This window comes from Phyllostomus hastatus, unplaced genomic scaffold, assembly GCF_019186645.2.
Source record: "Phyllostomus hastatus isolate PE091 unplaced genomic scaffold, TTU_PhHast_1.1 phas_contig_551, whole genome shotgun sequence".
NCBI lineage: Eukaryota > Metazoa > Chordata > Mammalia > Chiroptera > Phyllostomidae > Phyllostomus > Phyllostomus hastatus.
Window position 1 is genome coordinate 5,561,216 of NW_025333909.1, and position 27,954 is coordinate 5,589,169.

Genomic DNA, 27,954 nt, shown 5'->3' on the forward strand with positions numbered 1-27,954 from the left:
AAGAGAAAGAGAGAAGGAGGGAAGGAAGAAGAATGAGAGACAGGGAGAGAGAAAGAGAGAAACATCAATTTGTTGTTTCACTTATTGATGCACTCACTGGTTGCATCTTGTAAGTGCCCTGACCCGGGATCAAATCTACAACTGAGCTACCCGGCCAGGCATCATACTTTAGATTTTTAAGAGGTAAAAATATGTTGCTTTAAAACTCATAGGCTTATAGGCAGCACATGACAAAACATGCACAATTATTATCACATACTCATAAAAAGTAAAGGTGGTAAAGTTTTAAACATTTTAATAAACTTCAAATGCATGGATTAAGAAATGCTATGGCCACACAGTCTTTAAAGACTGAACTGGTCAAACAATCCAATTAGGGCACCCTATACTTTTCTTTGGGGTGCTCACCCTCATCTCCTGGATTTACTTCATTATGCTTTCCAATTCTTTTTTTCCCTTCTTCTGGTTCATCATCTGAAGATCCATCATCCTCAGAAGAAAGATTGGCTTTAATTTCTTCCAAAAGCATCTTCTTGGCGATTCTTCAGAGTAAAAAGAGAATAAAAAATTATATTTGGAGATGAACTGTGACAAATTAAAATAAAAACAAAACATTCTGTTTAAAAAAAGACAAATTTTATATTATAAATAAAAGATTACCAAAACCATGTTTTAACCTAAGCTAATAACCAAAACTTTTGAAAATGCTCTTAGCACTGATATTTTCACAATTCGAGGTAATTCTGCAATATACTGAAAATTCTGAAGAACATCTCCGCTAACTGTTTTGACCAATTTCAACTTCCTAATTGTTAACCTTCCAGCCTATACTCGCTCTGCTGCCATTAGCCAATAACTACAGTATCATAGAAGCCCACAATAGTAAATTTATTTTTTCACACAAATGGCATTCCAAGACAAAACTCAGCGAGAAGATTTATGCAACAGCAAAACATATTCTTAGAAAATCAATGTGTAATAAACTACTTCATTATATATATGACACAGTGCCTCAAACTCAGGGATAATATTTTTGGTCCTTAAATTTCAATGTACTTCATAAATTCTAGTAACCAAATGAAAGCACACACTAAACATTAAGTACTGAAGCAATAAGAAAGCCCTAATAATATTCAAGCTAGGGCAAAGAAGGGATATGAGTGCTATTAATTACACACACAGTAAAAGAACAAAAATTATAATAAATGAGTTTTCACTTTCAAAAAAAGCAGACCGGGTAACAGTGGTACCCCTCTTCAAATTTCTCAAGATGCTCCTCAAAGAACAATATGCTAACTAAAACTTAACTGCCAAAAGCATAAGAAAGGACTTCTTTAATGTCATCTTATGTTAAAAAATATATTTTCCTAATAAATGTCCATGTTTGCACTAAAAAAGATGTATTTAATATAAAAGCAGTCATGCAACTTCTGTGCAAGAGGAGGTGTGCTGCATCTAGATGTCCTTTAGATACAAATTTGTATATTAAAATAACAAAGGAACAACTTCCAGAAAGGTTCAAGAGGAAGATGGCATGACAGTTTTCCATAAACTAAATTTTACTGGATAAATTCTACTCTGCAGTCTGACCAACTCTCGAGCTCAGTCAAAAATGTACGGCTGGAACTATGGAACTTTTCTTATTTTTGAATTTGAAACTCCTCTGTATTTTTTAACATGCATTCACATGTCAGTCAAGAATTAATTTAATAGTAGATGTTAATGCATGTTAATGTCTTCTTAGTTTTGTATAGAAAGTAGAATGTGCATTGCTATTTACCTTCAAAGATATATAGCAAAGGTAGCTAAACAGAGAGAATCAAAATAGGTAATCACTTCTTCAAATCCTTATTGTATGTCTTTTGGTTGCCCCTTTCTTTTTTTTTCTAAACATTTTGTTTATTTATTTTTACAGAGGGGGGAGAAAGAGTGGGAGAGAAACATCAATGTGTGGTTACCTCCAGCACACCCCCTACTGAGGACATAGCCTGCAACCCAGGCATGTACCCTGACTGGGAATCGAACTGGCAATGCTTTGGTTCACAGGCTGGCGCTCAATCCACTGAACTACTGTTGTACCCTCTTTCTTAACAGAGGAATCAGAAATACTAAGAGAACACAGAGTTACCTTGTGCTAAAGGGAACCATAGATGAGTTTACATTTCTGAAATTTTCAGCCATGATTTACACTTTAATAAAGAGGAGAGTAGATCATTCTAGTTTAAATAGTACTAGACTTGAGGTATAAAATGTTGATCTTAAACTTCAAAATCCAAGGTTTTCTGACTTGAATTGCAGAAAATAAACTTTTAAAATGCGGACTGATATAAGATTGCCAACTTTTGATTTTGGTTAAAGAAAATTTAAATCCAAATATCATTTACTTTCATCATCTTATAAAATAAAGAATTATTTCACCACACCGTACACAAATTAGAAAATAGTTTCAGAATAAAGGGGGGTCTGCCCTGGCTGGTGTAGCTCATTGGACTGAATGGGGCTGCAAACCAAAGGGTCGCTGGTTGTATTTCCAGTCAGAGCACGTGCCTGGGTAGTGGGCCAGATCCCCAGGGAGGGCCACATGAGAGACAATCACACATTGACGTTACTCTCCCTCTCTTTCTCCCTCCCTTCCCCTCTCTCTAAAAATAAGTAAAATAAAACCATTAAAATGAAAAAAATAAAAATTAAAAATTAAAAATTAAAAGAATAAAGGGGATTCTTTAAATTTAATGAAAATATGTTTCTGAAAAACTCTCTAAAACCATTTTAATACACATCACATTGTCAATTGCCATAGATAAGAAAAATCTTTCTCCAGCCAATTTTGGTAAAACCACTGTTTTGGGAAAAATAGAAGTGTGCTAGCATGCACATGTACAGTTTAAAGCATCAGGTACTAAATTACAAATTACTAAAGCATATTTCACTTGCAGTTACAAGATATTATACCACTATTTGAGTGGTAAAACAATAGCCAACAAAAATACAATTATTAATTAAGTTGCTCTACAGGTTAGTTCAATCACCTGACTTCAGTTTGTATTTAAAGGTTCAAAAAAGTTTCAAATCCCCTATTACCTATAAAAACTTGGTTGTTAATTGTAAGAAACCACATAATTTTTCCCCTTTCAAACTCTAGACTCCTAGAAATATGTCTACTAAATAGGAGGTCAAAATATGTAAACTTAACTAAATCATACTCTTGTGCTCAACTGCCATCAACTAAGAAATAGGATATACATGAGATAATAAGATACAATTCTATGTCAACTAATAAATTATGGAGAATGAAATGAGATCCACACATGGAAGAATTATACAATTTATCAAAAACCTTGAGGAAGATCATAATACATAGAACAATCAAAGCCACTTTAGAAACAGAAACAAAATCACACATTCAGAGAATCATCATTTTTCTCCAAATTGAAAGTTATACACAGATTAATGGAGACTCCCTAAAATTTACTGTATTTTGCTGTATATAATGTGCACTTTTTGCTCAGATTTTTGAGGGAACAATAAGGATGTGCATTACACATAGGTAGTACTGATTCTGTGTCTATCTATCTATCTATCTATATATATATATATGTTTTAATTCTTTTACTTTATGCTTTAAAAGTATAACTCTAGAAAGTAACGATGATATATGTTTGCAAAATAATACCCTAGAATATGATAATCGGTTTTGTCTCTAAATATAAATTAATAAATAATTCAATTTCAAAATTAAAATGAAAGATTTTTTTCCGAAAGCTTGGGCCAAAAACATGAGTGTGTATTATACACAGCAAAATACAGGTACCTCTTTAAGATGTTTTAGATTCACCCTCTTAAGACCTTTTCACCAAAGGGGAAACCTCATGTATAGCGATGAGTATATTAAGCAGTAAAAAGGACAATAAAGCTAAATCAGCTCACATCAATTATGACTGGTGACTTAAGTGCACTATGTCCAAAACCCACTGTATCATAACCCTAGAGTATCACATAATCTACACCTCCAAATTAGAGCTTAAGTATAAGGACCTAGGGCTGATGCTGACCTTCACCCTCAGTAGTCAGCAAACACGTTGAGGTGAGACGTGTCCCATCTACAAAGACTTCTGTGAGATGCTTTAAGGGAAACTCCACTACCTTAACTCTTGAGTCACGGGGCACAGACTTCAGGGACATCATCACTTGAGAACCAGCTGAGGCTGGCAAAGCATCATTTTTGGAGGCCTCGGCTGGACCCATGCTGGTATGCATGTGATGGATGTATAGTCATGATCCCTAGTTGATTCTGTTTGCTCTGAAGTTTCCTTTCTTGAGGCTTCCAGGACGTTTCTGAGAAAAATCATCCAGGCAACAAAGTACTGCCCCGGAAATCTCAATCAATATTACGTCTTGGGGCAGGTGTAGTATCCAAAGCAGTCATGACTCTATCAGAAGCACTAGAGGCACAGGCTGTGCCATTCTTGGGGTGGAAAACCTGGGCAGAGCTGGAAGTAATGGAGCCACTCCTCCATTTTCCTGAAAGGGAGGGAAGGGAGAGGGGGAGAAAGCAAAACAATACGGGAAGGAGGACAAAAACCCACAAACAAACGATGATGGGAACTGGTGCATGAGAGAATAAATAGAATTCCAAAACCAAACAAGCTAAGTCTTCTCAATCACATACTGAATATCAAGATAATGCCTTATTATACCTTACACCTTCACCTACTAAAGGAAAGCAAAAGTAAAATAAGGAATGGGCCCAACAATGGAAACACAAACAAGAAATCAGAAAAAGAGAGAGAGAGAGAAAGACAAGAAAGCCTTTAGTAATTCTGATCCTGTCTAGAAACAAAATGAGTCATGTCTGTTGTCGAAGCACTCAAACAGGAAAAGAAAGTAAACAGTCTCTTGCTGGTAGGTAGATCAGTAATTTAAAATGTTGAGTTTCTTAAAAAGGAATGATCAGGACAAGGATCACCTGCACCAGGGAGCTTTAGAGAAACAGCCATTAGAAAAGTGCGTTAGACCTAGAAGAAGGAATCTTAGAGTCCCATTCTGTCATTTTACAGATGAAGAATCAGGCTAAGTGAGGGGAAATGACTTGGCCAAAAAACCACAAAGCTAGTTAGTGAAAAACCAGAGTAGCACCTAAGATCCCAAGTCCTAAACTGTTACTAATGTTACTATGCCAGTGCTATGTTCTGTACTTACTACTTCTGTCCAAATGAGTGCTTGGGGAAATATACTGTAGGCGCATTCTTGGACACCTATATTTCACTGATTTCTAATATATGCACTCATAAATGAACTACTTCAAACTTTAATTTTGAAAGATTTTTTAAAAGGTGTGTTCTAGCCCTGGCTGGCGTAGCTCAGTGGATTGAGCGCGGGCTGTGAATCAAAGTGTTGCAGGTTCGATTCCCAGCCAGGGCACATGCCTGGGTTGCAGGACATAAGCCCCAGCAAACGCACATTGATGGTTCTCTCTCTATCTCCCTCCCTTCCCTCTCTAAAAATAAATAAATATTTTTTTTTAAAAAAAGGTGTGTTCTAAAACATCATTACTTCAGTATGGTCCATCTCTAAAATGAGTGGATAGGACATTTATAACACATATCCTACAATCTACTGTTTTACCTTTTAAGAGGTTCTGAAAATAGGTTTAAAGAAACTGCTAAGTAAAAACACATTTTTAGAAGGCCAATATACTGTGAATCAATCCAAACATACTTTAGAAAAATTTTTTAAGTTGTGTTTTTACATTTTGTGCACAATATAACACAATTAGTTAAGAGAGAATTCTGAATATAAGTTTAAATACATGCCCTTTAAAGTTACAAAACAGCTATCTATGTAGTGCTAGAACATAACAACATATTTAAAAGGTTGATATGAAAAACAAGTTAAATGACTACAGCCAAATAATCTTGGACATTTTTTTTGTGAGGACAGGGTGGTGGTGAACACAAATTCACCTAGTAGAGCTTTAGGCTTTAACAAATGTTATCAGAAATAAAAATAAAAATTTCTCACTATTACTATGGAATTCCTCATCGTCAAAATCTGTATTACTGTGTTTTAACTTTTTTTAAAAACTTTATTTATTGCCCTGGCTGGTGTAGCTCAGTGGATTGAGTGTGGGCTGCGAACCAAAGTGTCGCAGGTTTGATTCCCAGTCTGGACACATGCCTGGGTTGCAGGCCACGGCCCCCAGCAACCACACATTGATGTTTCTCTCTCTCTCTTTCTCCTTCCCTCCCTCTCTAAAAATAAATAAAATCTTTAAAAAAACTGTATTTATTTATATTTACGAACATGGGAAGGGAAATAGAAAGGGAGAGAAAACATCAATAGGTTGCCTCTTGCACGTACCCTGACCAGGGACCAGGTCCACACCCCAGGCATGTGCCCTGATGAGGAATCAAGCCTGTAACCCTTTCACTTTGTGGAACAACAGCCAACCAACTGAACCACATAGGTCAGAGCATATTTTTTTAACTTTTTATCTCAAAAGGAGTATGTTGATACATGAGCATTCCTATTAAAAAGATGGTCCTGGCTGGTGCGGCTCAGTGGATTGAGTGATGATGGCCTGACAACCAAAGGGTCACCAGTTCGATTCCCAGTCAGAGCACCTGCCTGGGTTGCAGGCCAGGTGCCCAGTGTGGGGATGCGTGAAAGACAAGTACATATTGATGTTTCTCTCCCTGCCTCTCTCTATAAATACATAAATAAAATCTTTTTAAAAATATGACTAAGGCATAATAATCTGTAACTCAACATGGTGGAATCTGTGAGATAATAATGAAGTCACTAAATAATTCAAAGGCTAAAGAACAATTTGAAACTTTAGTATTCACATGTCCTGCAATGTTTGCAGTTGAGGAAAAACAGCACTGTTGACTTTTTAGTGAGGATACCAGGACAATTAATATCAAAGGACTTTTTAAAAAATGCATACAAATGCAAACATAAAAGCTATGATATTAAAAACATCCTTTTTATTGTCAATTTATATTAAATTACAAAATGTGTATTCCTTGATTTTATGAAAAAAACCTGAGCCAGTTTTAGATGAAATTTTAACAAGAAATAATTTACTAACATTGACACATATTTAGGAAATTTGATCATATTAAAGAACTAGTTCAATGTTTAAGTATATTTTATTGAGTATGCTATTAGTTTCCCCAATTTTTTCGCCTTTATCCCCCTCTGCCCCACACCCTCCCTCCCTCCCTGCAGCATCCCTCGCTTAGCTCATATCCATGGGTTATACATAGGGGTCCTTTGGTTTCTCCATTTCCTATACTATTCTTAACCTCCCCAAACTAGTTTAATTTTTTATACTTAAAAAGTAAAAAGATTTACTTGTGTCAATTTTATTTTTAAATTTCAAAGTTAAAGACAGGGAGACATATATGAATTGAGAAAAATGAATTATTTTTGCTAACAGTTGAAATTCCAAACTCTTGGTTGGGGGTATTTCATTTTCTGAAAATCTGAATATCACCAAAGAATAGAGACATGAAAGGAAGGCTGGTTATAATGTTTAAATATTAAGCAGAGAAATCACCACTACTAACCATATTCCCTTCCTTGTGGAGAAATGTAGCATAAAGAAAGCTGGTGGCAACTGCAAACAGTTTAGACATCTACAAATAGATCTTATCTACTGGCTACACACCTGTTATACAGGGTCTGGCAGAAATAATGCCCCTTTTTATTACAAAATCTTTTATTACAAAATAAGCATATAATTCTGTAACATAACAATATCACACTCAAGCATGCCCTATGACATTTTAAGTGAAATGTTCAAATGAAAACTGTAAATCATTACACCCATATCATCTCCCTACCAACCACACTCAAGCAGGCCTTACTTCTGCCAGACCCTGTATTTAAATGACTTAAAATACTTACCTGTGCTATAAAGACAGACTAAATTGAGAAAGAATCACCTTAAAATTGCCATTTAAAACCCTTACTTAAATATAAAAACAAATTACTTCATTTAAAATGCTACCTTTGTGGGGTGGGGGGAGTAGTGGGAGGAAAATGGAGACAACTGTATTTGAGTAACAATAAAGTTAAAAAAATAAATTAAAAGAATAAAATAAAATAAAATAAAATAAAATAAAATAAAATAAAATAAAATAAAATGCTACCTTTGTCTTTTTAAAAAAGATTTTATTTATTTATTTTTAGACAGATAGGAAGGGAAGGAGAAAAAAACAAAGAGAAACATCAATGTGTGGTTGCCTCTCACACGCCCCCTACTGGGGACCTGGCCCACAACCCAGGCATGTGCTCTGACTGGGAATCGAACTGATGAGATGACCCTTTGCTTGGCAGGGCCACACTCAATCCACTGAGCTACACCAGCCAGGGCTACCTCTGTCTTTTAAACACATAAAAAAACAAAGCAATTTTACTAACCAAATAGGACAACCATAAAAAAATGACTTTAACAGAAAAAAATTATTCCACATTTAACAAATTAGTACAGAAAATAGATAAAGACAGGTACAGAAGATGAACACGTGGACAAGGAAAGTTTAAAATGGAAATCAAGTGTAAGTCATATGTTGAAGGGACTTGAGAGACACTTGTGCCATTAATCATTGTTGAAATCAGGTACAGTCATTAAATATTTTCATTATATGAACAACATCCAAGAATCATTAATCAGTTCCCAAAATATGCTAGATTAAAAGTACAGAGTCTTCATCATCGGAATACATATACCAAGCTAATAGGGAAAAAACAAACATTAGCATATTTTCCAATTTGAAAAGGAAAGTAGTCCCACTATAATTAAGTAAAACTTCTATTAACAAAGGGCAATTTCTTTAAGCAATCTCCACACTAAATGTTACTTCTACTTAAAAAATCATCTAGCCCCACTGAAAGAGAAACTGTAAGAGAAACTATGGAGTATCACTAGACCCAATTAAGCATCTTTCAACTATACAGTAAATACATGTGCATGTGTGGCAGGGAGGAGTAGCCATATAAAAATCTCAGCTTTTAACCAAAATTGACATTAAAGAGAGAATGTTTATTTAGAAAAAAATCTAGCAATGTGTTTTTCCTCTTAAAAGCTCAATTTTAAATATTTTTGTACCCCTGTAAAAATACAAATAAAGAATATTACAAAAACAATTACTTTTTCAGAAGGAATGGACTGGTAAGTGATTGTTTTAAGTATGCAGCCTCTAAGGACAAAGCTTGGTTCAATGATCCTCAACACTAACACTGTTAAACTTGAACACAATATCATCTTGTCACTAAGGCTCATTGACAGTGGCAGAATTAAAATATAGAACATTATTAGAAATTTAGCTCAAAATATTCCTACTTATATTTAAAACAATAAGAAATCATAATGCATTTTAATGCCCACCTAACTGTAACTGCAATCATAGTAAAAAAAAAAAAAAAAAAAAACCTCTGTGAATTAATGTCTTTTGAATTGAAGAACCAATTTAAAACACAATTAACAGGTAATCAAAAGGCAACATTAAAATAACTGTAAAATAGCACATTCAAATAACTGTAAAATTATGTGTATAATTTAAACAGCATGACAAACTGTTTGGTATTAATTATTCTCCCTTCCAAAAAGTACACAAAGACTAAGCTGTAAAATATGAAGTGAGTACTCAGTTATGAAAAATTCAAAACATAAAGTCAGTCTACTATTTACATTTTTTAAAACTCAACCAAAAAAGTAATGAAAGTTAAACTGGCAAGCAATCTGTAATATTTTGTTATTGTTTGTTAAATAAATGCAATTGTACAGAAATTTACAAGATAGACCACTCTATCTCATAATAGCATACATTTACTATTAAATATGAATGATGCTACATAACAGGATGCTAAAATAATAGTAACTTATTTATTCACACCTACTAAAATATTCAGGACATGGCTAAGTCTTTTTTAATGGTCTCAGAAGATATCATAGATTTAAAATAGTAAAAATGATAACAGTGAACTCTGTTTTAAAACTTTCACAGAAATATATAAGTATATAGATCATATAAAGGTATATGTTAAATATAATAAACGTTTTGGGAATTGTGAAGTATTTACTTCCTCAATTTCAGAAATATCAAAATGTCTTTGGTTACAAGACAGCCTAAATATCTCAATTCTTTCTTTCAAGCCCCATGAAAAGATGCATTATAATTAAAATCAAATGACTGAACAAGAAAAAAGTTTTACAGAAATTTATTGCGCCCAATTAAGCATTTGCATTAATACACTATTTACCACTCCATAACATCAACACTGAAAATGTATTACAATACTGCTAAAGCAAATCATATGAAATTTACACACAATTTAGATGCAATTATACAACTGTGAACAAAGTTACACACAAGTACATGTTAGCTACCATAATACATTCTTACGCAAAAATGTAAGATTGGTAAAAATAATTCTAAAATTTAATCATGATCTGCAAATTTCTAAAAGCTGCTTAGTGCATATTCAAAATGCTCAAATACGTCGCCTATACTAAAATAGTTCAAGAAGGTATTTGTATCCCCATCATTAGACAACCCATGGGTCATAGATACCTCTTTGGTATACTGGATATGAGACAAGTTACTAACTTTGTGTGTGTGTGTGTGTGAGAGAGAGAGATTTTTAACTAAAATTAATAATTTATTACTAAATTTAGTAATAATGTGTGTGAGAGAGATTTTTAACTAAAATTAATAATTTATCACTAAATTTAGTAATAATTTATTACTAAAATTATTTTAGTAATAAAATAATTACTACAATTCTGTGGCACACTAAAAAATATATTTTTGGCTGACCTGACAAAAAATAGGTGTAATTTTGACTCATTCACAATAGATGGCTATTGTAGTGGTTGTTGTCATCTTTTAATTTGACCATCTAAGGGAAAAGAGGTCAGTGCCCCAACTGAATAGTCAGGTCTTGCATGTTTTAAAAATTATTGTGGCGCACCAATTGAAAATTGCAGGTATATATTATAAAAGCACATTAATCTGAGTGTAAAGAAAAACATGCTCAAGATAAAATTAAATTCTTCTGAAAAGTACTCAAGAGGGTTATATTGTTTCATTATAAACACAAGATAGAATTATGGATACCTTCCAATAAAATACTTTCCAGTTACAGAGAGATATAACAAAGTAAGTTAAAAGATGGGAATGATGTTTAATTTTGATAAGCTCTAACAAAAATATAAAATTATCATAGCTTAATGACACTCTCATTTGCTGGCTAAATATGAAATTAAAGTTCATCATTCACAGTTAAATTAGAATACAGCATGTTTTAACCATTATATTAGCCTTTCAATAACATTTGAGGGCTCACATGTTACAGGGAAACAAATAACATAAATAAATGATGAGGAATTAAAATATTTTAAAAGAGAATTAATTTTGAAATGCTTTCATAATCTCTCTGTGATCATATAGTATAAAATCCTTATGAATAAAATGTATGTCTTTACCACTCCATTCTGGACTGTACCCCTATCCCATAAAATAACTGAATATATACTTTTAATCAAAAAATAAGTAGTCAAGCAGCATGTGTTTTTGTATCCATGACTAAGCTCTACTCAAAGTGCAAAATGAAATTGTTCATTCACCTTAATAAAAATGTTCTCCTATTATTTAAGAGAATGCTAATCTATGTAACAGGAAAACCTATCAGCATTAGCAAGATAAAAAACAGAGCAATCATAACAGCTTTCTTCATGGCATTTACTAGCTCAAAGTTAATTCCTTACAAAACTGTGACACAAAAACTACATGTATATTTCATATTTTCTTAATATTAAAGCTAACTATTAGGAATAACTGAATGGTTAATTGGTGCTCTTCAGTAAAACTCATCAAGTCTATCACAGATTTTTGGAGCTAGAATTAATCAGGGAAAACTTCCTACCACTTTCATTTTAAGGATCAAAAACTGTTGGCAGAGTAGTTAAGTCACTTGCCCAAGATTACGGAGACAGTTATTAGAAAAGTTACAACGAGAAGTCAGATGTCCCTATACCCATTGCTCCAAAATTCCACCCACCACACCACACTTGGTTGAAGATTATGAGTGTGGGGAACACTACAGCACAGGGAAAGGTTTGAAATGACATCTTAAAAATTATGGTTATATTCTTTAATATTGTTTATTCTCTATTGCCTTGCATGCTTTTCTTCTCCCAGCCATCACTTACTTAAACATATCTGTACAGGCTGCACTGTTTACACCTGCAAGTATTGGTTAAGTCTTACTAAAGTGAACAGTATCATACTGTCTATTTTATTTAAAAAAATAGTTCAAAATCTTAGCAGACTGGACACTTTGTAAATTGACTCTAATAGTGATTTCTTAATCTTAAATATCTGAGCAATCTCCTTTTTTTTTTTCCACTTTGAACAGGTTTTAATAAATGGGACCACCACACTGAATAACAATTAAAAACAGTAACCAAATATCAAGGAAAAAGATGTCTGTTGTTACCAACATATGATTTACTTTCATCAAGAAATTAATCTGTCAAAATTAAAATAATCTCAAAAATTAGCAGTTTACATGAAAACATAAAATTGATAGTACTGTATTTATAACACACCCTATGCTAGGTGTGTTAATATATTTACTTTCTCTTAAGGTTTCTGAGTTTTAGCCCATTTTCTGGCCTTTCTTTCAAACTTGCAGGAAGACTGTGAGCGAGTCTTTCTAAAGCAGTCACTCCCGGTTTTGACAGCCAGCTTGCGCTTCTGTTGCTGTTTACGCCCACGCCTAGGGTGTGTTATAACCTTTTTAAAGTCCTTACAGATGGAACCATACCTATTCTCAGGATCATTGTCATCGTCATCATCATCCACTGTGACAGGCACTGATTTAGATAAGGCTTCATCTCCTTGAAGGGAAAAAGTATACTTAAAATTAGTTCTAAATTAACTATACCAGTTAAACCATGTAAAATAAAACTGAAAGCCTAAAACTTTAACAACAAATAGCAGGTTCTAAAGTTAGAACTCTGGGATCCAAAACATGATTAAAAATAAGTTTATAAGAAAAGCACATGGGGAATTTAAGAAGTGCCAGTAGTAAAATGATAAAGGAAGTTAGGTCTTATATTTCAAAGTTTCTTCCCAGAGCACAAGAATTCTAAAGCTCATCCTTCAGGTAACAAGTCTTTGTCATTTGCCATCACTTTGGTGTAAGTTTCCTGATGAAATAAGCTTTGTAGTGACCTTTAAGTTTAAAGCTAACATAATCTTTCCTGTATGGTTAAAGAACAGCAAAATTGCTATCAATATTTTGGTGGTACTAAGTAATTTCAAAATACACTTGATTTGCATGGTATTAATGAGTAGAATCACACAGACACATTCAACTACAGTAAAACTTATTTTCTTATAAAAAGCTACTTTTTCTATCCTTTGATTAACACTCTAAAGACAATAAGATCTGGCATTTCATTATATGTAAACTTTGCCTCAAAAACAAACTTAAATATTGAACTCTTACTAATACTAAATATGCTTAAGTAGGGAGAACTATGCTGATGTTGATTATTAACTTTGAAATGCATCCAAAATTTCAAGAGCATTACACTAAATGAAAAAAAAAAGCCAATCTCCAATGGTAACATACTTCATGATTCCATTTCAAAATAACAAAACACAGATAAAAATCAGAGTAATACTTGCTACGTGTTAAGAATGGAGGCAAGCAAGGAAGCTGTGTGTCAGATGTAGCACCAGGGAAACTTGTGGTCATGGCATTGTTCAATACTTTGGTTGTGGTGATTTACTAAGCTACAAATGGTACGATTTCACAGAACTATACTTACATATACATACATACACACACACACACACACACACACACACACACACACAAATAAGTGCATGTGAAACTGGTGAATCTGAATAAATCTTCCATTTCCTGGTTTTGACAGTGCACTATAGTTACCTGAGATGTTACCATTAGGGGAAACTGAATGTAGGGGATCCAAGATCACTCTGTGTATTTTTTTTTTGTAGCTAAATCCTGTGAACTTGTAATTATTTCAAAAGAGTTAAAAGGGCAAAACAATTTTAGTTGCATTGATGGTTAAAGGATATATAGATATCTTAAAAACAGTACTCTACATATGCAAATATGCTACAATGTTAATGAAAGAAACTTTTCTGCATATTGAAGTTTTTCATATTTGAAGAAAATGTTGGACAGAAAAGCCCATAAATACAGAAGCTACATGTTCAGAATAGAAATACGCTAAATAAGAGGCAAAAATAAATCTCACAATAACCTAGCAAACTACATTCAAACTTACTTACTACTTCAGTACTTCAAACAGACCAATCTTCAAATATAATATTGCCACTAATATTACTGATTCTTTACTGTATCTTTTAAAATTTGACCCATCCTTCAAAATTGTGTTCAAATGCTGTTATTTTAAGTCTTTCTCCAATAGTTACATTAAGTGGCTCACTTGATATTTATCACAAAGCCTCATTTTACTTTTCTCTCTGTCTCCTGGCATTCTTTAAAAAAAGATTTATCGCCCTGGCTGGCGTAGCTCAGTGGATTGAGCGCAGGCTGTGAACCAAAGTGTCACAGATTCAATGCCCAGTCAGGGCACATGCCTGGGTTGCAGGCCACGACCCCCAGCAACCGCACATTGATGTTTCTCTATATCTATCTATCTCCCTCCCTCCCTTCCTTCTCTAAAAAACAAACAAACAAACAATTTTAAAAAAAGATTTATCTATGTCTATCTTACTTATTAGACTGCCATCTCCTAGAACTGTGTTCTTTTTTTAACTTATCGATTTGAGAAGAGACACATTGATTTGTTGTTCTACTTGTTTATACATTTATTGGTTAAATTCTTACATGTGCCCTGACCAGAAATTGAACCCACAATCTTGGCATACTGGGGATGATGCTCTAACAGACTGAGCTACCAGGCCAGGGCCTTGCGATTGTGTTCTTAATCTTGGTTGCTTATTGCCATTCACAAACACAATTCCTTTTTCTTTTAATAATGAATCTTTATTTCTGTAAAAAGAATCTGAGTTTCAAAAAGGAAGTACAAATATGTTTGGAGAAAACACATGATATTCATGTATTCGGTATGAAATATATAAAGTATCTGTATACAGATTCTGGCCTTCACAACTGAAAACAATAATGAATAACACCGATTTACAGCAAATTAAATTGTATAAACTACAGTTCAGTTTACAAATGAATAATTCTACTCCTTCTCCAAGCCCCAATGTCTCAGAAAATATTCTACCATGTAATAGGACACCCAATTATTGCTGAATAAATTGGAATCCTCTAAATTTATGAGAGCAGGGAAGGCTTTTTAAAAGCTCATAAAGATTGTCACCTAAATTAAGTTGGACATATTAGGGGAATGAATTTAGCTTGCTTATATATACATACAAGCAAATTCTTTTAAAAATTACATTTATTTATATTTAGAGAGAGGGGAAGGGAGAAAGAGGGGGAGAGAAACGTCAATGTGTGGTTGGTTGCCTCTCGTGTACCCCCAGTACTACTGGGGACTTGGCCAGCAACCCAGGCATGTGCCCTGAATGGAAATGGAACCGGTGACTATTTTGGTTGGCAGGCTGGCATTCAATCCACTGAGCCACACCAGCCAGAACAATGTAAGCAAATTCTTTTTTTTCTATTTCTTTATTTTATTTTTATTTTATTTTACTTTATTTATTTTTAGAGAGGGAAGGGAGGGAGAAAGAGAGAGAGAGAAACATCAATGTGCAGTTGCTGGGGGCCGTGGCCTGCAACCCAGGTGTGTGGCCTGACTGGGAATCGAACCTGCGACACTTTGGTTTGCAGTCTGCACTCAATCCACGGAGCTACACCAGCCAGGGCTGCAAATTCTTAAGGAATATCATTTGTATCATTGGCTAACACCAAAACTTATCTCGAAAAACAGTACTTTTTACATAATTCTTACCTTTTCAATGCCCTTCATATTCTTTTCTGCCTATGTATTTCTACTGACACAGTCCAATTTTGAGATGTGTTAACTCCCTAGCAAATTTATCCTCTTTTTTGCATCTAACATAATGAGTCCCAAGAGTTATCCAGGGTAAGAAAAATCCGAACATGGCTTGTTCTACCAAACAGTAGGTGAGACACTGGCATCTGCTGACTTGCTGAATTCTCAAGGTTCCTTTAAATACATACACGAGAAAGGATTCACCTCCCCATGAACACACTGGTCCTTTGAAATGAAGTAACATAAGTCCAAGTAAAGCACCGTGATCTAGACTAGTGCTGGGTTAAGAAAGTACTGGGAAATGCACCCTCTGATTATTTGCCATATGCTGCCATCTCTTCTTAAGATCTGATGAGCACACTGTTACATGCTACACTAGGTATTAACAGTTCCAAACATGTGTTATATCAAATTAGACTAGGGGAAATTAAAATTAGTATTTGAAATCAAACATGTTGATTTCACTAGGGAAGCTGTTTAATCATGGTAATCAGTTTTCCAAAGTTTAAGATTAGCTCAATAGCCTACAATTTCCTAAAGAGAATACTCCATGTAACTAATTACAATTTATTATTCTCATAATCCTTAATAAGAGTTTGCTCAACTAACCTGATAACAAAAACACTGATTTGATATCAAAGTAACTAAGATTGTTTTTTAAATTCTTATTGGATTTATTGGGGTGACATACGTTAATAAAATCACATAGGTTTCAGGTATACAGTTCTATAACACATCATCTGCATACCGTACTGTGCTCACCACCCCAAGTCATCCATCTCCATCCATCACCATGTACCCCCTTTACCCTCTTCTGCCTCAGCCCACCCCCTTTCCCAGTGGTCATCGCCATGCTATTGTCTCTGTTTTTTCCTTAATCCCTTTACCTTTTATACCCAAATCTAACAGTTATCAGTCTGTTTTTAGTACTTATGAATCTGTTTCTATTTTGTTCGTTTATTTTATTCATTAGATTCCACAAGTGAAATCATATGGTATTTGTCTTTCTCTGACTGGCATATTTCACTTAGTATAATAATCTCCAGCCCTGGCTGGCGTAGCTCAGTGGATTGAGTGCGGGCTGGGAACCAAAGTGTCCCAGGTTCGATTCCCAGCCAGGGTACATTCCTGGGTTGCAGGCCATAACCCCCAGCAACTGCACATTGATGTTTCTCTCTCTCTCCCCCCACCCCCCGCTCCCTTCCTTCTCTCTCTAAAAATAAATAAATAAAATCTTTTAAAAAAATAATCTCCAGTTCCACCCATTCTGTTGCAAAAGGTAAGAGTTCCTTCTTTATTATGGCTGAGTAGTATTCCATTGTGTAAATGAACCACAGATTTTTTTTATCCACTCATCTACTGATGGGCATTTGGGCTGCTGTATATAATGCTGCATTACAAGATCGTATTTTGAATGGCAAGTCCACAATCATCTTACACACAATTCTGGGATCCAAAAAGCTCTCAAAACTTAAAAAGTTATGTAAGGTGATGCCAAAGTTCTCATCTGGCAACAAAACTAAATCTGAACTGTTTATTCTAACTGTGAATAGTCGCTTATGTTTTATTGCAGAAGTACTAGTATGTTTGATAATATGTTGCCTTGGGCCCTATTGGAGGCATTATATAATATATGGTAACTACTCTATATTATCTTTCTGAAAACCAAAGAGTTGAAAATTCTGAAATGCATTAGGGTAAAGAATTTCAAAAGGTATGGACCTATAGTAACCACACAGGCCGAGCTCCATTTAGGCATGTGATGTAACAGAGTATTAAACTGAATACACCATGCATATCATACTTGGTTTTCAAATTAACTCATTAGATAAGCACTCCATTAAAGAATTTAAAATTTTATTGTAAGACAAGATTCAAGTTAATTCCACTAAAATTCAACGGCAAAAAAATGAAAAATCCTAGCATTGAAAAATTAAAGAAAAATTTTAAGCATTCAGGTTGTGCTGGGAACACTGTCCTTTATAAGTAAAAATCTACTTTATAAAAATGTTAAAAAATTCCAAGTCTCCCTAGTTAACTGACAGGTTTTACTGACTTAAAAAAAATAGGACAATGTGTGACAAGATTACATTTACTATACAACTGATTTGAAAAAAAGAACTGTGGTAACAACTGATTTTATTTTATAAGTATTGAGGTGGGTGGTGAACTACCGCTGACCAGTGGACCTAAACCCTAACTGTCCCAGTGCTCTTACCTCATCAGGGTTGGGGGTAATCTATCTATTCTTTGAATTTCTTTCTTTTAAATATTTTCTGTACTTCTTTTTAGAGAGAGGGGAAGGAAGGGAGAAAGAAAGGAAGAGAAACATCAATGTGTGGTTGCCTCTTGTGCACCCCAACAGGGGACCTGGCCTGCAACCAGGCATGTGCCCTGACTGGGAATCGAACCTGGGACTCTTTGGTTCTCAGGCTGGCACCGAATCCACTGAGCTATGCCAGCCAGGGCTGAATTTCTTTCTTCCTTTATTTTGTCTTTAATAGCAAAGACAGAAATATCTGTTAATGTCATTACAAAAAACTTGATAAGATCTGCAAGGAGTTTCAATGAAATTAATTTTTTCAGGGGATTGAATAGGATACAAAGTTACTCTGGCCAACTAAAAAAGGCATACACACAATAAAACAGTTAAAACTTTCACACACCACACTTCACTGGTATGAAGCACTTATCTTCCTCATATTAATAGATACCTGCTGAACTACTGGCACCAGTCTGATTTTCCTTCATAAAGTACTACTATTCATTACTTCAAAAAAAATCCTGAAACTTTAATGTAAAAATTATGTTATTTAACAAATCTGGTATACCTAATACATAGTATTACCAATGTTTCAAATCATTTCCAGTGGTGATATGAAAATAAATGGAGAAAGGTTTCTAGTAAGTCTGTAAAGAATTTTTAAATGGTCTTTTCCCAAACGGTAACCCTGCATTTGACTGGCTTCAGGGAAAAAATAAACAATGTAGTTATTCAAGAAAGGATAAGTAGAAATTACACATTTTTTAATTTACTTTTTTTGCATACCTGAAGATTGACAAAATCCAGTATGTGAAGAAAGCACTAAATTTTCGGTCACAGGTTTAATTTTCTGCTCATCACTGCTGCCCTCGCCTACAGAATTCTGATCATCTCCTATATCAGAAGATGAGGAAGTAATTTCAGCTTGCTTCCTTTTAGTGCTCGCTCTGAGGGAGTTTCTCATTTTCTCCTTGACATTGCCTGCCTTCTTCTTAGCTGGAGTTCTCTGCTTCTTCAGCTTTTTATTATCTTCAGAACTTTCCTCAGCATCTGAAGACGATGAACCACTTTGTACTTCCTTGGTACTTCTCTTCGCATTTAAATTCCGTCTTTCCCTCAATTCTATTCTTTTCAGTTTCTTATCCGAAGAAGGACAACCATCTTCTTTTATGGGATATTTCTCGGTGTCAGATGAGGAAAAATCCTGTCTCTTCCTTGAACTCCTTTCAGGCATGCAGCATCTTTTCTTCTCTCTTCCTGGGGCAACATTCTTACTCTTTTTTTCTTCTGCAGAAGCACAACCGTCTCGCTTCCCTTGTAACTTCTCAACACTATCAGGTAACTCCTCCTTCTTTTTAGAAGTTTTGTCTTTTATTTTCTTACTTCTCTTCTCCCCATTGGTTGTGCCATTCTTATTTTGTTTGATGCCGTCAGGAAAATGACAGCCTTCTCCGTCGGGTAATTTCTCATTGCCATCAGATGATGATTCATAGAGCTGTTCCCTCTTAAGTACTTTTTTCTTCGTTTGTGTGGTTTTCTTCTCCTTGTCTTCAGTTCCCCTTTTGCTCTGCTTTTTGTCATCTTCAGAGGACTCATCGCTGTGTTCTTTCTTTGAGAACTTTTCAGCAGTATCAGGTAAGCTACCCTGCACTTTCTTACAGGCTTTGGTTTTCAGATGCTTACTTTTTGCTTTCATGTCGGCAACCTTACTGTCTTCTGGAGAACTACAGCTCTCCTCTTTCCCAGAAGAAGGCTTATCAGTAGCATCAGAGAAACCACCTGGCTGCTGCTTCTTAGAGAGTCTCTCCCTTAACTCCAAGCCAGTCTTGTCATTATCAGCGGTGCCATCTGGTGAAGGAAAACTGTCTCTGTCTGGTTTCTTTTCAGCCTCACCAGATACTCCTCCTCTTTGTGCAGCCTTCAAACCTCCCTGCCCTAGAATATCCATTCTTTTTCTGCTGTGTTTTTCATCTTCGGAAGAATCATAATCTTTCTTATTTGGAACTCTTTTTTTGGATGTTCTAGCAGCCCCAATTTTACTCATGCTCTTTATCTCTTTTTCTAAATCTGAATCGTAATTGGAAGATTCAGACTGGTTTTCTCGTTTCTTCTTGGCAAGTATACACCTCTTAGCTGATTTACCTTTTCTAATATCAAAATCTGAGCCAGAAGTGGAACTTTTTCGTTTTCTTTTTCCTTTATCATCCTTCCCTGTTTGAGTCTTTAAATCATACAACGTCTTCTCGTGGTTTATATGAGTTTCATTAATGTCAGTATCTGAAGAAGAAATGTGATTCATTCTGGATACCTGTTTGAGGACTGCTATCACATCGTCAGAATCTGAATTTTGATCCACAATCTCTGGCTGCTTAGATTTCGGCAATTTATTAGTCTTAGGACTTCCTATAATACTGTCGGAAGAATTCTGCTTATCCTTTTTTCTCATTGGACTTGACAGTTTTTGTTTGTCCTTAAGTGTTTCATTACTTTCTTCATCTGAATTGGATGTTGCGGGATTGGTTTCTGTCTGGCGCCTCAAGGGTGTAGTCTTTACACGCGGGGATCTTCGAAGATCAGCTTCTTCTGAAGGTAATAAAACTTCACATTCAAGCAAAAGCGCACTATCATTTTTTTCCTGTCCAAGTTCACAGTTCTCTGGCTTGGGGCTCAGACCAGAACTTTTACAGCCATCTTTATCTTGCAGAACTTCCTGGGAATCAGCACCTTTAATTGGGGAATTAGAAAGGGAGACAGGGGTAAGTTTAACATATAATTCTTTTGTTACTTTAGCTGTAGTTTTTGATTTAATACCTCCTTTGTTGTCTTTTGAAGTGGCATTTAATTTTACAGATGAACTCTCCACTTCTTGCTCAGTGAAACTGTTGCCGCCTCCCTGATGATCAGCTGAGCTCTGAACTTCCATAGCAGTCTCAAGATTCTCAAAAATATCTTCTGGGACTGAGGATGGGACAGACACAATATCCATGTCTAAGTCTTCAGAAGTGTTAGCAGGTTCATACTGAGGTTCTTCTTTTTTGTCCGATTTGTCACGTTCACCGCTGGCGCTTTTCCTCGCTCGTTGTTCCTCTGCTGGGATACTTGGATCCACGTGCTCGCCATCGGCCTGCTTTCTTGACAGTTTAACTTCTGATTTTGAAACATCCTTCCTTTCCAAAGCACAGAATTTTTCTCCTCTTCGTACTTTAGTTTCAGACTTAGCATCGATGACTTTATGTTCTTTGGTATTTTTCTCTTTATTTACAGCATCAAAACCTCGAATCTCTGAATTCAAATCTTCCTCCAATGCAAGATGAGCTTTCCTGATATCAGCCAACACAGATTTAAAAGCCTTAAGCTGACGTAACTTTGTAGCAGCATCAGTATCTGAATTATCTGTTGCCTGCTTCAAAAATTTAACGTAACTAGAGTTCATGTTGGCTGTGGTCTCAATCAGTTTTTTTGTCTTCTTAATCATCTCTTTGGGCACAATTAGTGCTGAATAAGAGTAGGTTATGGAACCAGAATACGAATCTTCTAATTTCTTCTCTTCTCCATTACAATTTGAACTATTTTTCTTTGGAGAAAATCTGGGTGTATGGTCATATACTTTATTATTCTTTTCATTGTCAACTTTTATCTTCTTCTTATTTTGTTGCAATAACTGTTCTAAATTTTCAAATACGCTGTTACACGCAGTAACCAAGTCCAACAAAGGCTCCGGGTGACAAATGTAGCAATACCATTGGTTGTTTTCATCCATTATGGTAGACAGCTCCTTTCGGCCAAGGTTGCGCAGAATGCATTTCTTACAGAAGGCATTATGGCAAAAATCACAACAAATCAAGTTTCCACCTTCTGCACACCATCTGAAATGATTTAAAAATTAAAATATTATTTCCCAAATGAAACTCATTTTAAATCTTTTCATTATTAAAACTATTTAAATTTCCCTGCAAACAATTTTAATAGTAAAGCAACTTAGGTCATCTGCTTATTCTTTATTAAAAACTGAAAACAGACATAAACCTAAGGCTTTATGGAAAAGAACAAGCTACCATGAAAAACATCAATGATAATACAACAAAAAATAGATCTAATAACAGACTATAGAAGAATTCCCCCTTCCAAAACAGTAAACACTGAGTTTTAGTTGATCGTGACATAGTACCTACCTACATTGTTCATCCATTCCATCTGAGTCACGGCTAATATCATCACTCATGTAATATTTAAAGCAATTCTATTAAAAGAAAAGGGGAAGAGAAAATTTTATTTGAGATTGGCAACATCCATAAAGAATAAAAACTTTATCTTTTAAGTCATTAATAAGTGAAGGGAATATGTGTGTATTGTTGTGTGTGTGTATTTTAGACAAGCGAAGTGAAACACTTACTATGAACTACTCAATATTACTACTCTCCAGACATAGGAATAGCTCAAGAAACTAATTCCTTGAAATCGATTTCATTGAGGCCACTATTCTGTATGTAAAAAAATTATAAAAGTTTTTGGTAAAGCAAATTTCTGATCTCACATGACTAGCTACTAAAGCTCTACATAAAAATGTATTAGATGTTGAGAGACAGTTTGGTTGTTTCCATGTCTTAGTCGCTGTGAATAATGTTGCAGTGAACACAGGGGTACACGTACCTTTGCGAATTAATGTTTTCAAATTTTCCAGGTACATGCCCAGAAGAGGGATTCCTGGGTCATATGGTAACTCTCTTCTCAATTTTTTAAGGACTCTCCATACTGTTTCCACAGTGGCTGTACCACTTTACATTCCCACCAGCAGAGAATGAGGGTTCCTTTTTCTCCACAACCTCTCCAACACTTGTGATTAATTATCTTACTGAGAATAGCCATTCTAACAGATGTGAGATGGTATCTCACTGTAGCTTTGATTTGCAGTTTTCAGTTGTAGTTTTAACAAACTGGGTAAAGATGTGGTACATATACACAATGGAATACTACTCAGCCATAAGATGAAATACTGACATTTGTGACAACACAGATGCATCTTGAGACTAGCATGCTAAGTGAATTAAGTCAGATGGAAAGTCAAGAACCATATGATTTCACTCATGCGGGATATAAAATTGAAAGCAACAAATGAACAAACAAGAAAACAAAGAAAAACTGACAAACACAGAGAATGTATGTATGGTGGTTACAAGAGAAAAGGTAAGTGGAGACAGTAAATAATAAAGGTGGTCAGATACATGGCAAGGAAGATCTGATTTTGGGTGGTGGGCATACAATGCAGTATACAGATGATGTACACAGAATTCCACACTTGAAACCTATATAATTTATTAACCAATGTAACCCCAATGAAGTTAATTAAAAGAATAAAAATAAAATCAATCAGGAAAAATATATCACATATTGTTGCTACATAATAAATTTAATAGCCATCATATATTAACGACTACTATGTGTACAGCTTAGCAAAATGATCCTACATTAACATATATTATCTTTAAGTCTCAAAATACCTACCATGGAAGGTCAAAGGTATTACACCCCATTTGAGAGTAAAAGCTAAGATTCATTAATATGTGGATAAACCTGCTAAAGTCCTACCACTAGTAAGAGGCAAAGACAGTATTCAAACCCAAGACTGACTGACACGAAATTTCTTCAACTGGGACTGGATAAAGGGAAGGTTCCATATCCATTCATGAAAACTACTGCCGAAATGGACTAGGCTCAACAGACTGTGCCTTGGGAGAATAATCAATCACATATATAAAAGAGACTTGACATGTACATTACAAATTGCAGCAATATGAAATTTACCTGTCAAAATTTAAAACTTGAGGCAACAACATGTACCCAACATAGGGTATAACATGTACCCTATGTTGGGTACATGTTGTACTGAATGCAAAGGAAGAAGGGACACAATTGCTGAAGGAGAAAAAATTAGTACATTTAAGTAGGTCTATATCTATCAAAAATGCATTGAAAAAGCAATCTAGAACTAGAATTCTGAGGAAACTGTAGTCAGACGCTGCATTTCAAGGAGACATTTTATTGCAAAACAAACTAACACAGGAATAATCTTACCAGTAATATGAGTTGTAGAAACTATAACTCTGATATGATAAATGTTTAAAATAAGCTCCAAAATATTACTAATGAAAATTATACATAAACTGTTAACACACTAAACATTTTTAATTATACTATCTCCAAATTATGTCAAAACCCTGCTTCACAGACAGTTTAGATTTGGGTAATTAGGGTACAGGAGAGGGAAGGTTATATAGAGACCAGTATCCTTGAAAACACAGATGCAAAAATCCTCAACCAAGTATTAGCAAAGTGGATAGAGCAATACATTAAAAAGATTATATACCATGACCAAGTGGGATTTATTCCAGAGATGTAAGAGTGGTACAATGCCCATGAATCAATAAACGTAAAACACCACATAAACAAACTGAAGGATAAAAATCACCCGATCACATCAACAGATGGAGAAAAAGCATTTCATAAAATGCTTTCATGATAAAAACTCTGAGCAAAGTGGGAATGCAGTGAACATACCTCAATGTAATACAGGGCAAGTATATGACAAACCCGTAGCCAACATCATTCTCAAAGGGTAGAAACTAAAAGCTTTTCCCTTAAGATCAGGACCAAAATAGGGATGTCTGATTCCACCACTCTTACTCAACATGGTACTGGAAGTCCTAGCCACAGTGATCAGACAAGAAGAAGAAATACAAGACATCGAAATCGGAAAGGAGGAAGTAAAACCATCATTATTGGTAGAAGATATGATACTATATACAGGGTCTGGCACAAATTATGTTCCTTTTTTATTACAAAATTATAAGCATGAAATTCTCTAAGATAACAGTATCATAGTCAAGGACATCATGTGACATTTTAGGTGAAATGTTCAAACTAAAACTATAAATTATTACACCCATATTATTATCCCACCAACCACACACAAGCAGGCATTACTTCTGTTGGACCCAAAACCCTGAAGTCTCCACCAAAGAAAATACTAGAACTGACAAATGAATTCAGCAAAGTAGCAGGATACAAAATAGTCAGAAATTGGTAATATTTTCATACACCAATAATGAACTATCAGAAAGGGAAACCAAAAAAACAATCCTATTTACAATTGCATCAAAAACAAACAAAAACAAAAACAAAAAACGGTTACACAGGAATAAATTTAACCAAGGATGTAAAAGATATGTACTTGGAAAATTATAAGACGCTGAAGAAAGTAACTGAAAAAGATACAAGTAAGTGGAAGCGTATTCCATGATCATGGACAGGAATAACACCATTAAAATGTCCATATCCTGTGAACCAAAGTGTCACAGGTTCGATTCCCAGCCAGGGTACATGCTTGGGTTGCAGGCCATAACCCCCAGCAACCGCACATTGATGTTTCTCTCTCTCTCTCTCGCTCTCTCTCGCTCTCTCTCGCTCTCTCGCTCTCTCGCTCTCTCTCCCTCCCTTCCTCCCTTCCCTCTCTAAAAAAAAGTGAATAAATAAAAAATCTTTAAAAAAAATGTCCATAGCACCCAAAGCAATCTATAGATTCAACACAATTGCTATGAAAATACCAATGGCGGGTTTTACAGAACTAGAACAGATACTGCAAAAAAACTTTTTTTAAGATTTCATTTATTTATCTTTAGAGAGAGAGGAAGGGAGGGAGAACTAGAGAGAAATATGAATGCGCGGCTGCCTCTCGCACGACCCCCACTAGGTAACTGGCCCGCAACCCAGGTATTAATCCTACACTGGGAATCAAACTTTCGACCCTTTGGTTCACAGGCCGGCACTCAATCCACTGAGCAACACCAGCCAGGGCTGGATGCTTCTTACATGTGCCCTGATCGAGGGTAAAAATGCTACCTTGGTGTATCAGTAGGATGCTCTAACCAACTGAACTGCCCGGCCAGGCCAGGTACCTTTTTTCCCTTTTTATCCTCATCCAAGGATATGCTTACTGATTTTCAAGAGGGGAAGGGAGGGAGAGAAACATCAATGTGAGAGAGAAACATCCATCAGTTGCCTCTCGCACATGCCCCAACCTGGGACCAAGCCTGGGACCTAGGCACAAGCCCTCACCAGGAATGGAACCTGCAACCTTCCAGTTTCCAGGACGACACCCCAACCATCTGAGCCACCCAGCCACGACCAGACAGTATTTGATATCACCTTCATTATAAAGCCCCCTAGCCAACTCTAAATCACAGAGGATTCCTGTGTGTACCCATAGTACACAATATCTCCCCTATCATGGCACTAATCAGGCTTACCTCTGTCTTCCCCACTTCAGTAATAGCCCTCCAAGGGCCGAGACCACTTCCATCTTCATCACTACGCACCAAAGTTCTAACACCGTGCACCAAGTATGATACATTATAAGCATTCAATTACTTGTGGAATGAATTATCAGCAGATCATTACATACCTTACAAATAAGTACTTGTAGTGAAGGGTGTCTATAAATGGAATCTTTCTGAAAATGATTGACCTGCTGTCCACAAGCTGTGCAGCTCACAATCCCGTGAAGCCCATCTTCTAGGAGAAAGGAGTGACCGTTATTAACACATATGCACACACAAGGAAAGATATTTATATTAGTCATAATTATGCACCTTTCACAATGGAAATTAAATACCTCATAATCCTTGGAAAAATGACATTTGGACACAAGTAAAAAGGTTAATAATTTTATGAACTTAATAAAAACACGACAACCTTGGAAAATCCCAGAGATGAAAACCCTAACTTGTTTCCCTTTACAAATGCAAACCCTATTTCTCACAACAACTTGATATAACATGAAGAGACTCCATAAAAATTCTAAAAATAGGTGTCAAGAGCTTTTTCACTTTGCTATTAGTGTGCAAATAAATTCAGTATCACATCCTAAATTATTGAGAAGCAAGAGACATATATGAAACAAATTCTTTCTCAAACCTATACTTAAGTTAGGTATGCTATAAAGTTTTTATTCTCAAAATGGAATTGCCTGTACAGATCCTTTCAATACAGTATGTATGTGAAAACCTACTAACATTATATTACCAATCTGTCCCTAACATTTACTGGAATACTATGCACAGTCCCCATTAAGCTGCCATCTGTCTATGTCTACTCCACTGTCTACTCCATACTGGCACTATTTCCAAATACAACTTGTAGGTACTTCTAATCTTGGCAACAAAACGCCAGAATGGTTGAGGGAGGGGAGGAAGGCACAGCAGCATTTGGCATTGTCCGCAGAAAAGCAGACTGAAGATAAACTAAGCAACAAAGAATAAGAGGAAATCTCTCCTGCCTATCTCACTCTTACCCCTAGTTCTACTTAGGGATACTTCACAATCTGAGCTGAGCATTAATTAGGATCATCTGATGAATCTTTTTAAAAACAGAGATACTTATCCCCACCCCTAAAGCACTAAATAAAAATTCCATAAACATTTCCTCAAATTTTATGGCTGATTCGGATGTGAAACCAAAACCTTGATCCAAATAAGAAGGCGGATTATGATGCAAAAGAAGATTATGATTCAAAATGCCTGCATTCACAAATAAAAGGGAGACAACTAAAAAACTAGAAACTGTCTCTATTCCTAAATAAAGGGCAAAGCAA

General features: G+C 35.3%; 1 protein-coding gene across 6 annotated transcripts in view; it reads right to left on the reverse strand.

The window, feature by feature from the left end:
• ATRX (ATRX chromatin remodeler) overlaps positions 1-27,954 on the reverse strand; it is a 180,794-nt gene that overhangs the window by 92,770 nt on the left and 60,070 nt on the right. For 3 of the 6 annotated variants that reach the window (XM_045847496.1, XM_045847493.1, XM_045847498.1), the window contains 5 exons: positions 26,767-26,876; positions 22,481-22,548; positions 19,095-22,174; positions 12,841-12,913; positions 409-542 (listed from right to left, as the gene is read on the reverse strand). In XM_045847496.1, the coding sequence (XP_045703452.1) occupies positions 409-542; positions 12,841-12,913; positions 19,095-22,174; positions 22,481-22,548; positions 26,767-26,876 (3,465 nt within the window). The remainder of the gene's footprint in view (positions 1-408; positions 543-12,840; positions 12,914-19,094; positions 22,175-22,480; positions 22,549-26,766; positions 26,877-27,954) is intronic. The other 3 variants (XM_045847497.1, XM_045847494.1, XM_045847495.1) reach the window with 2 other exon arrangements.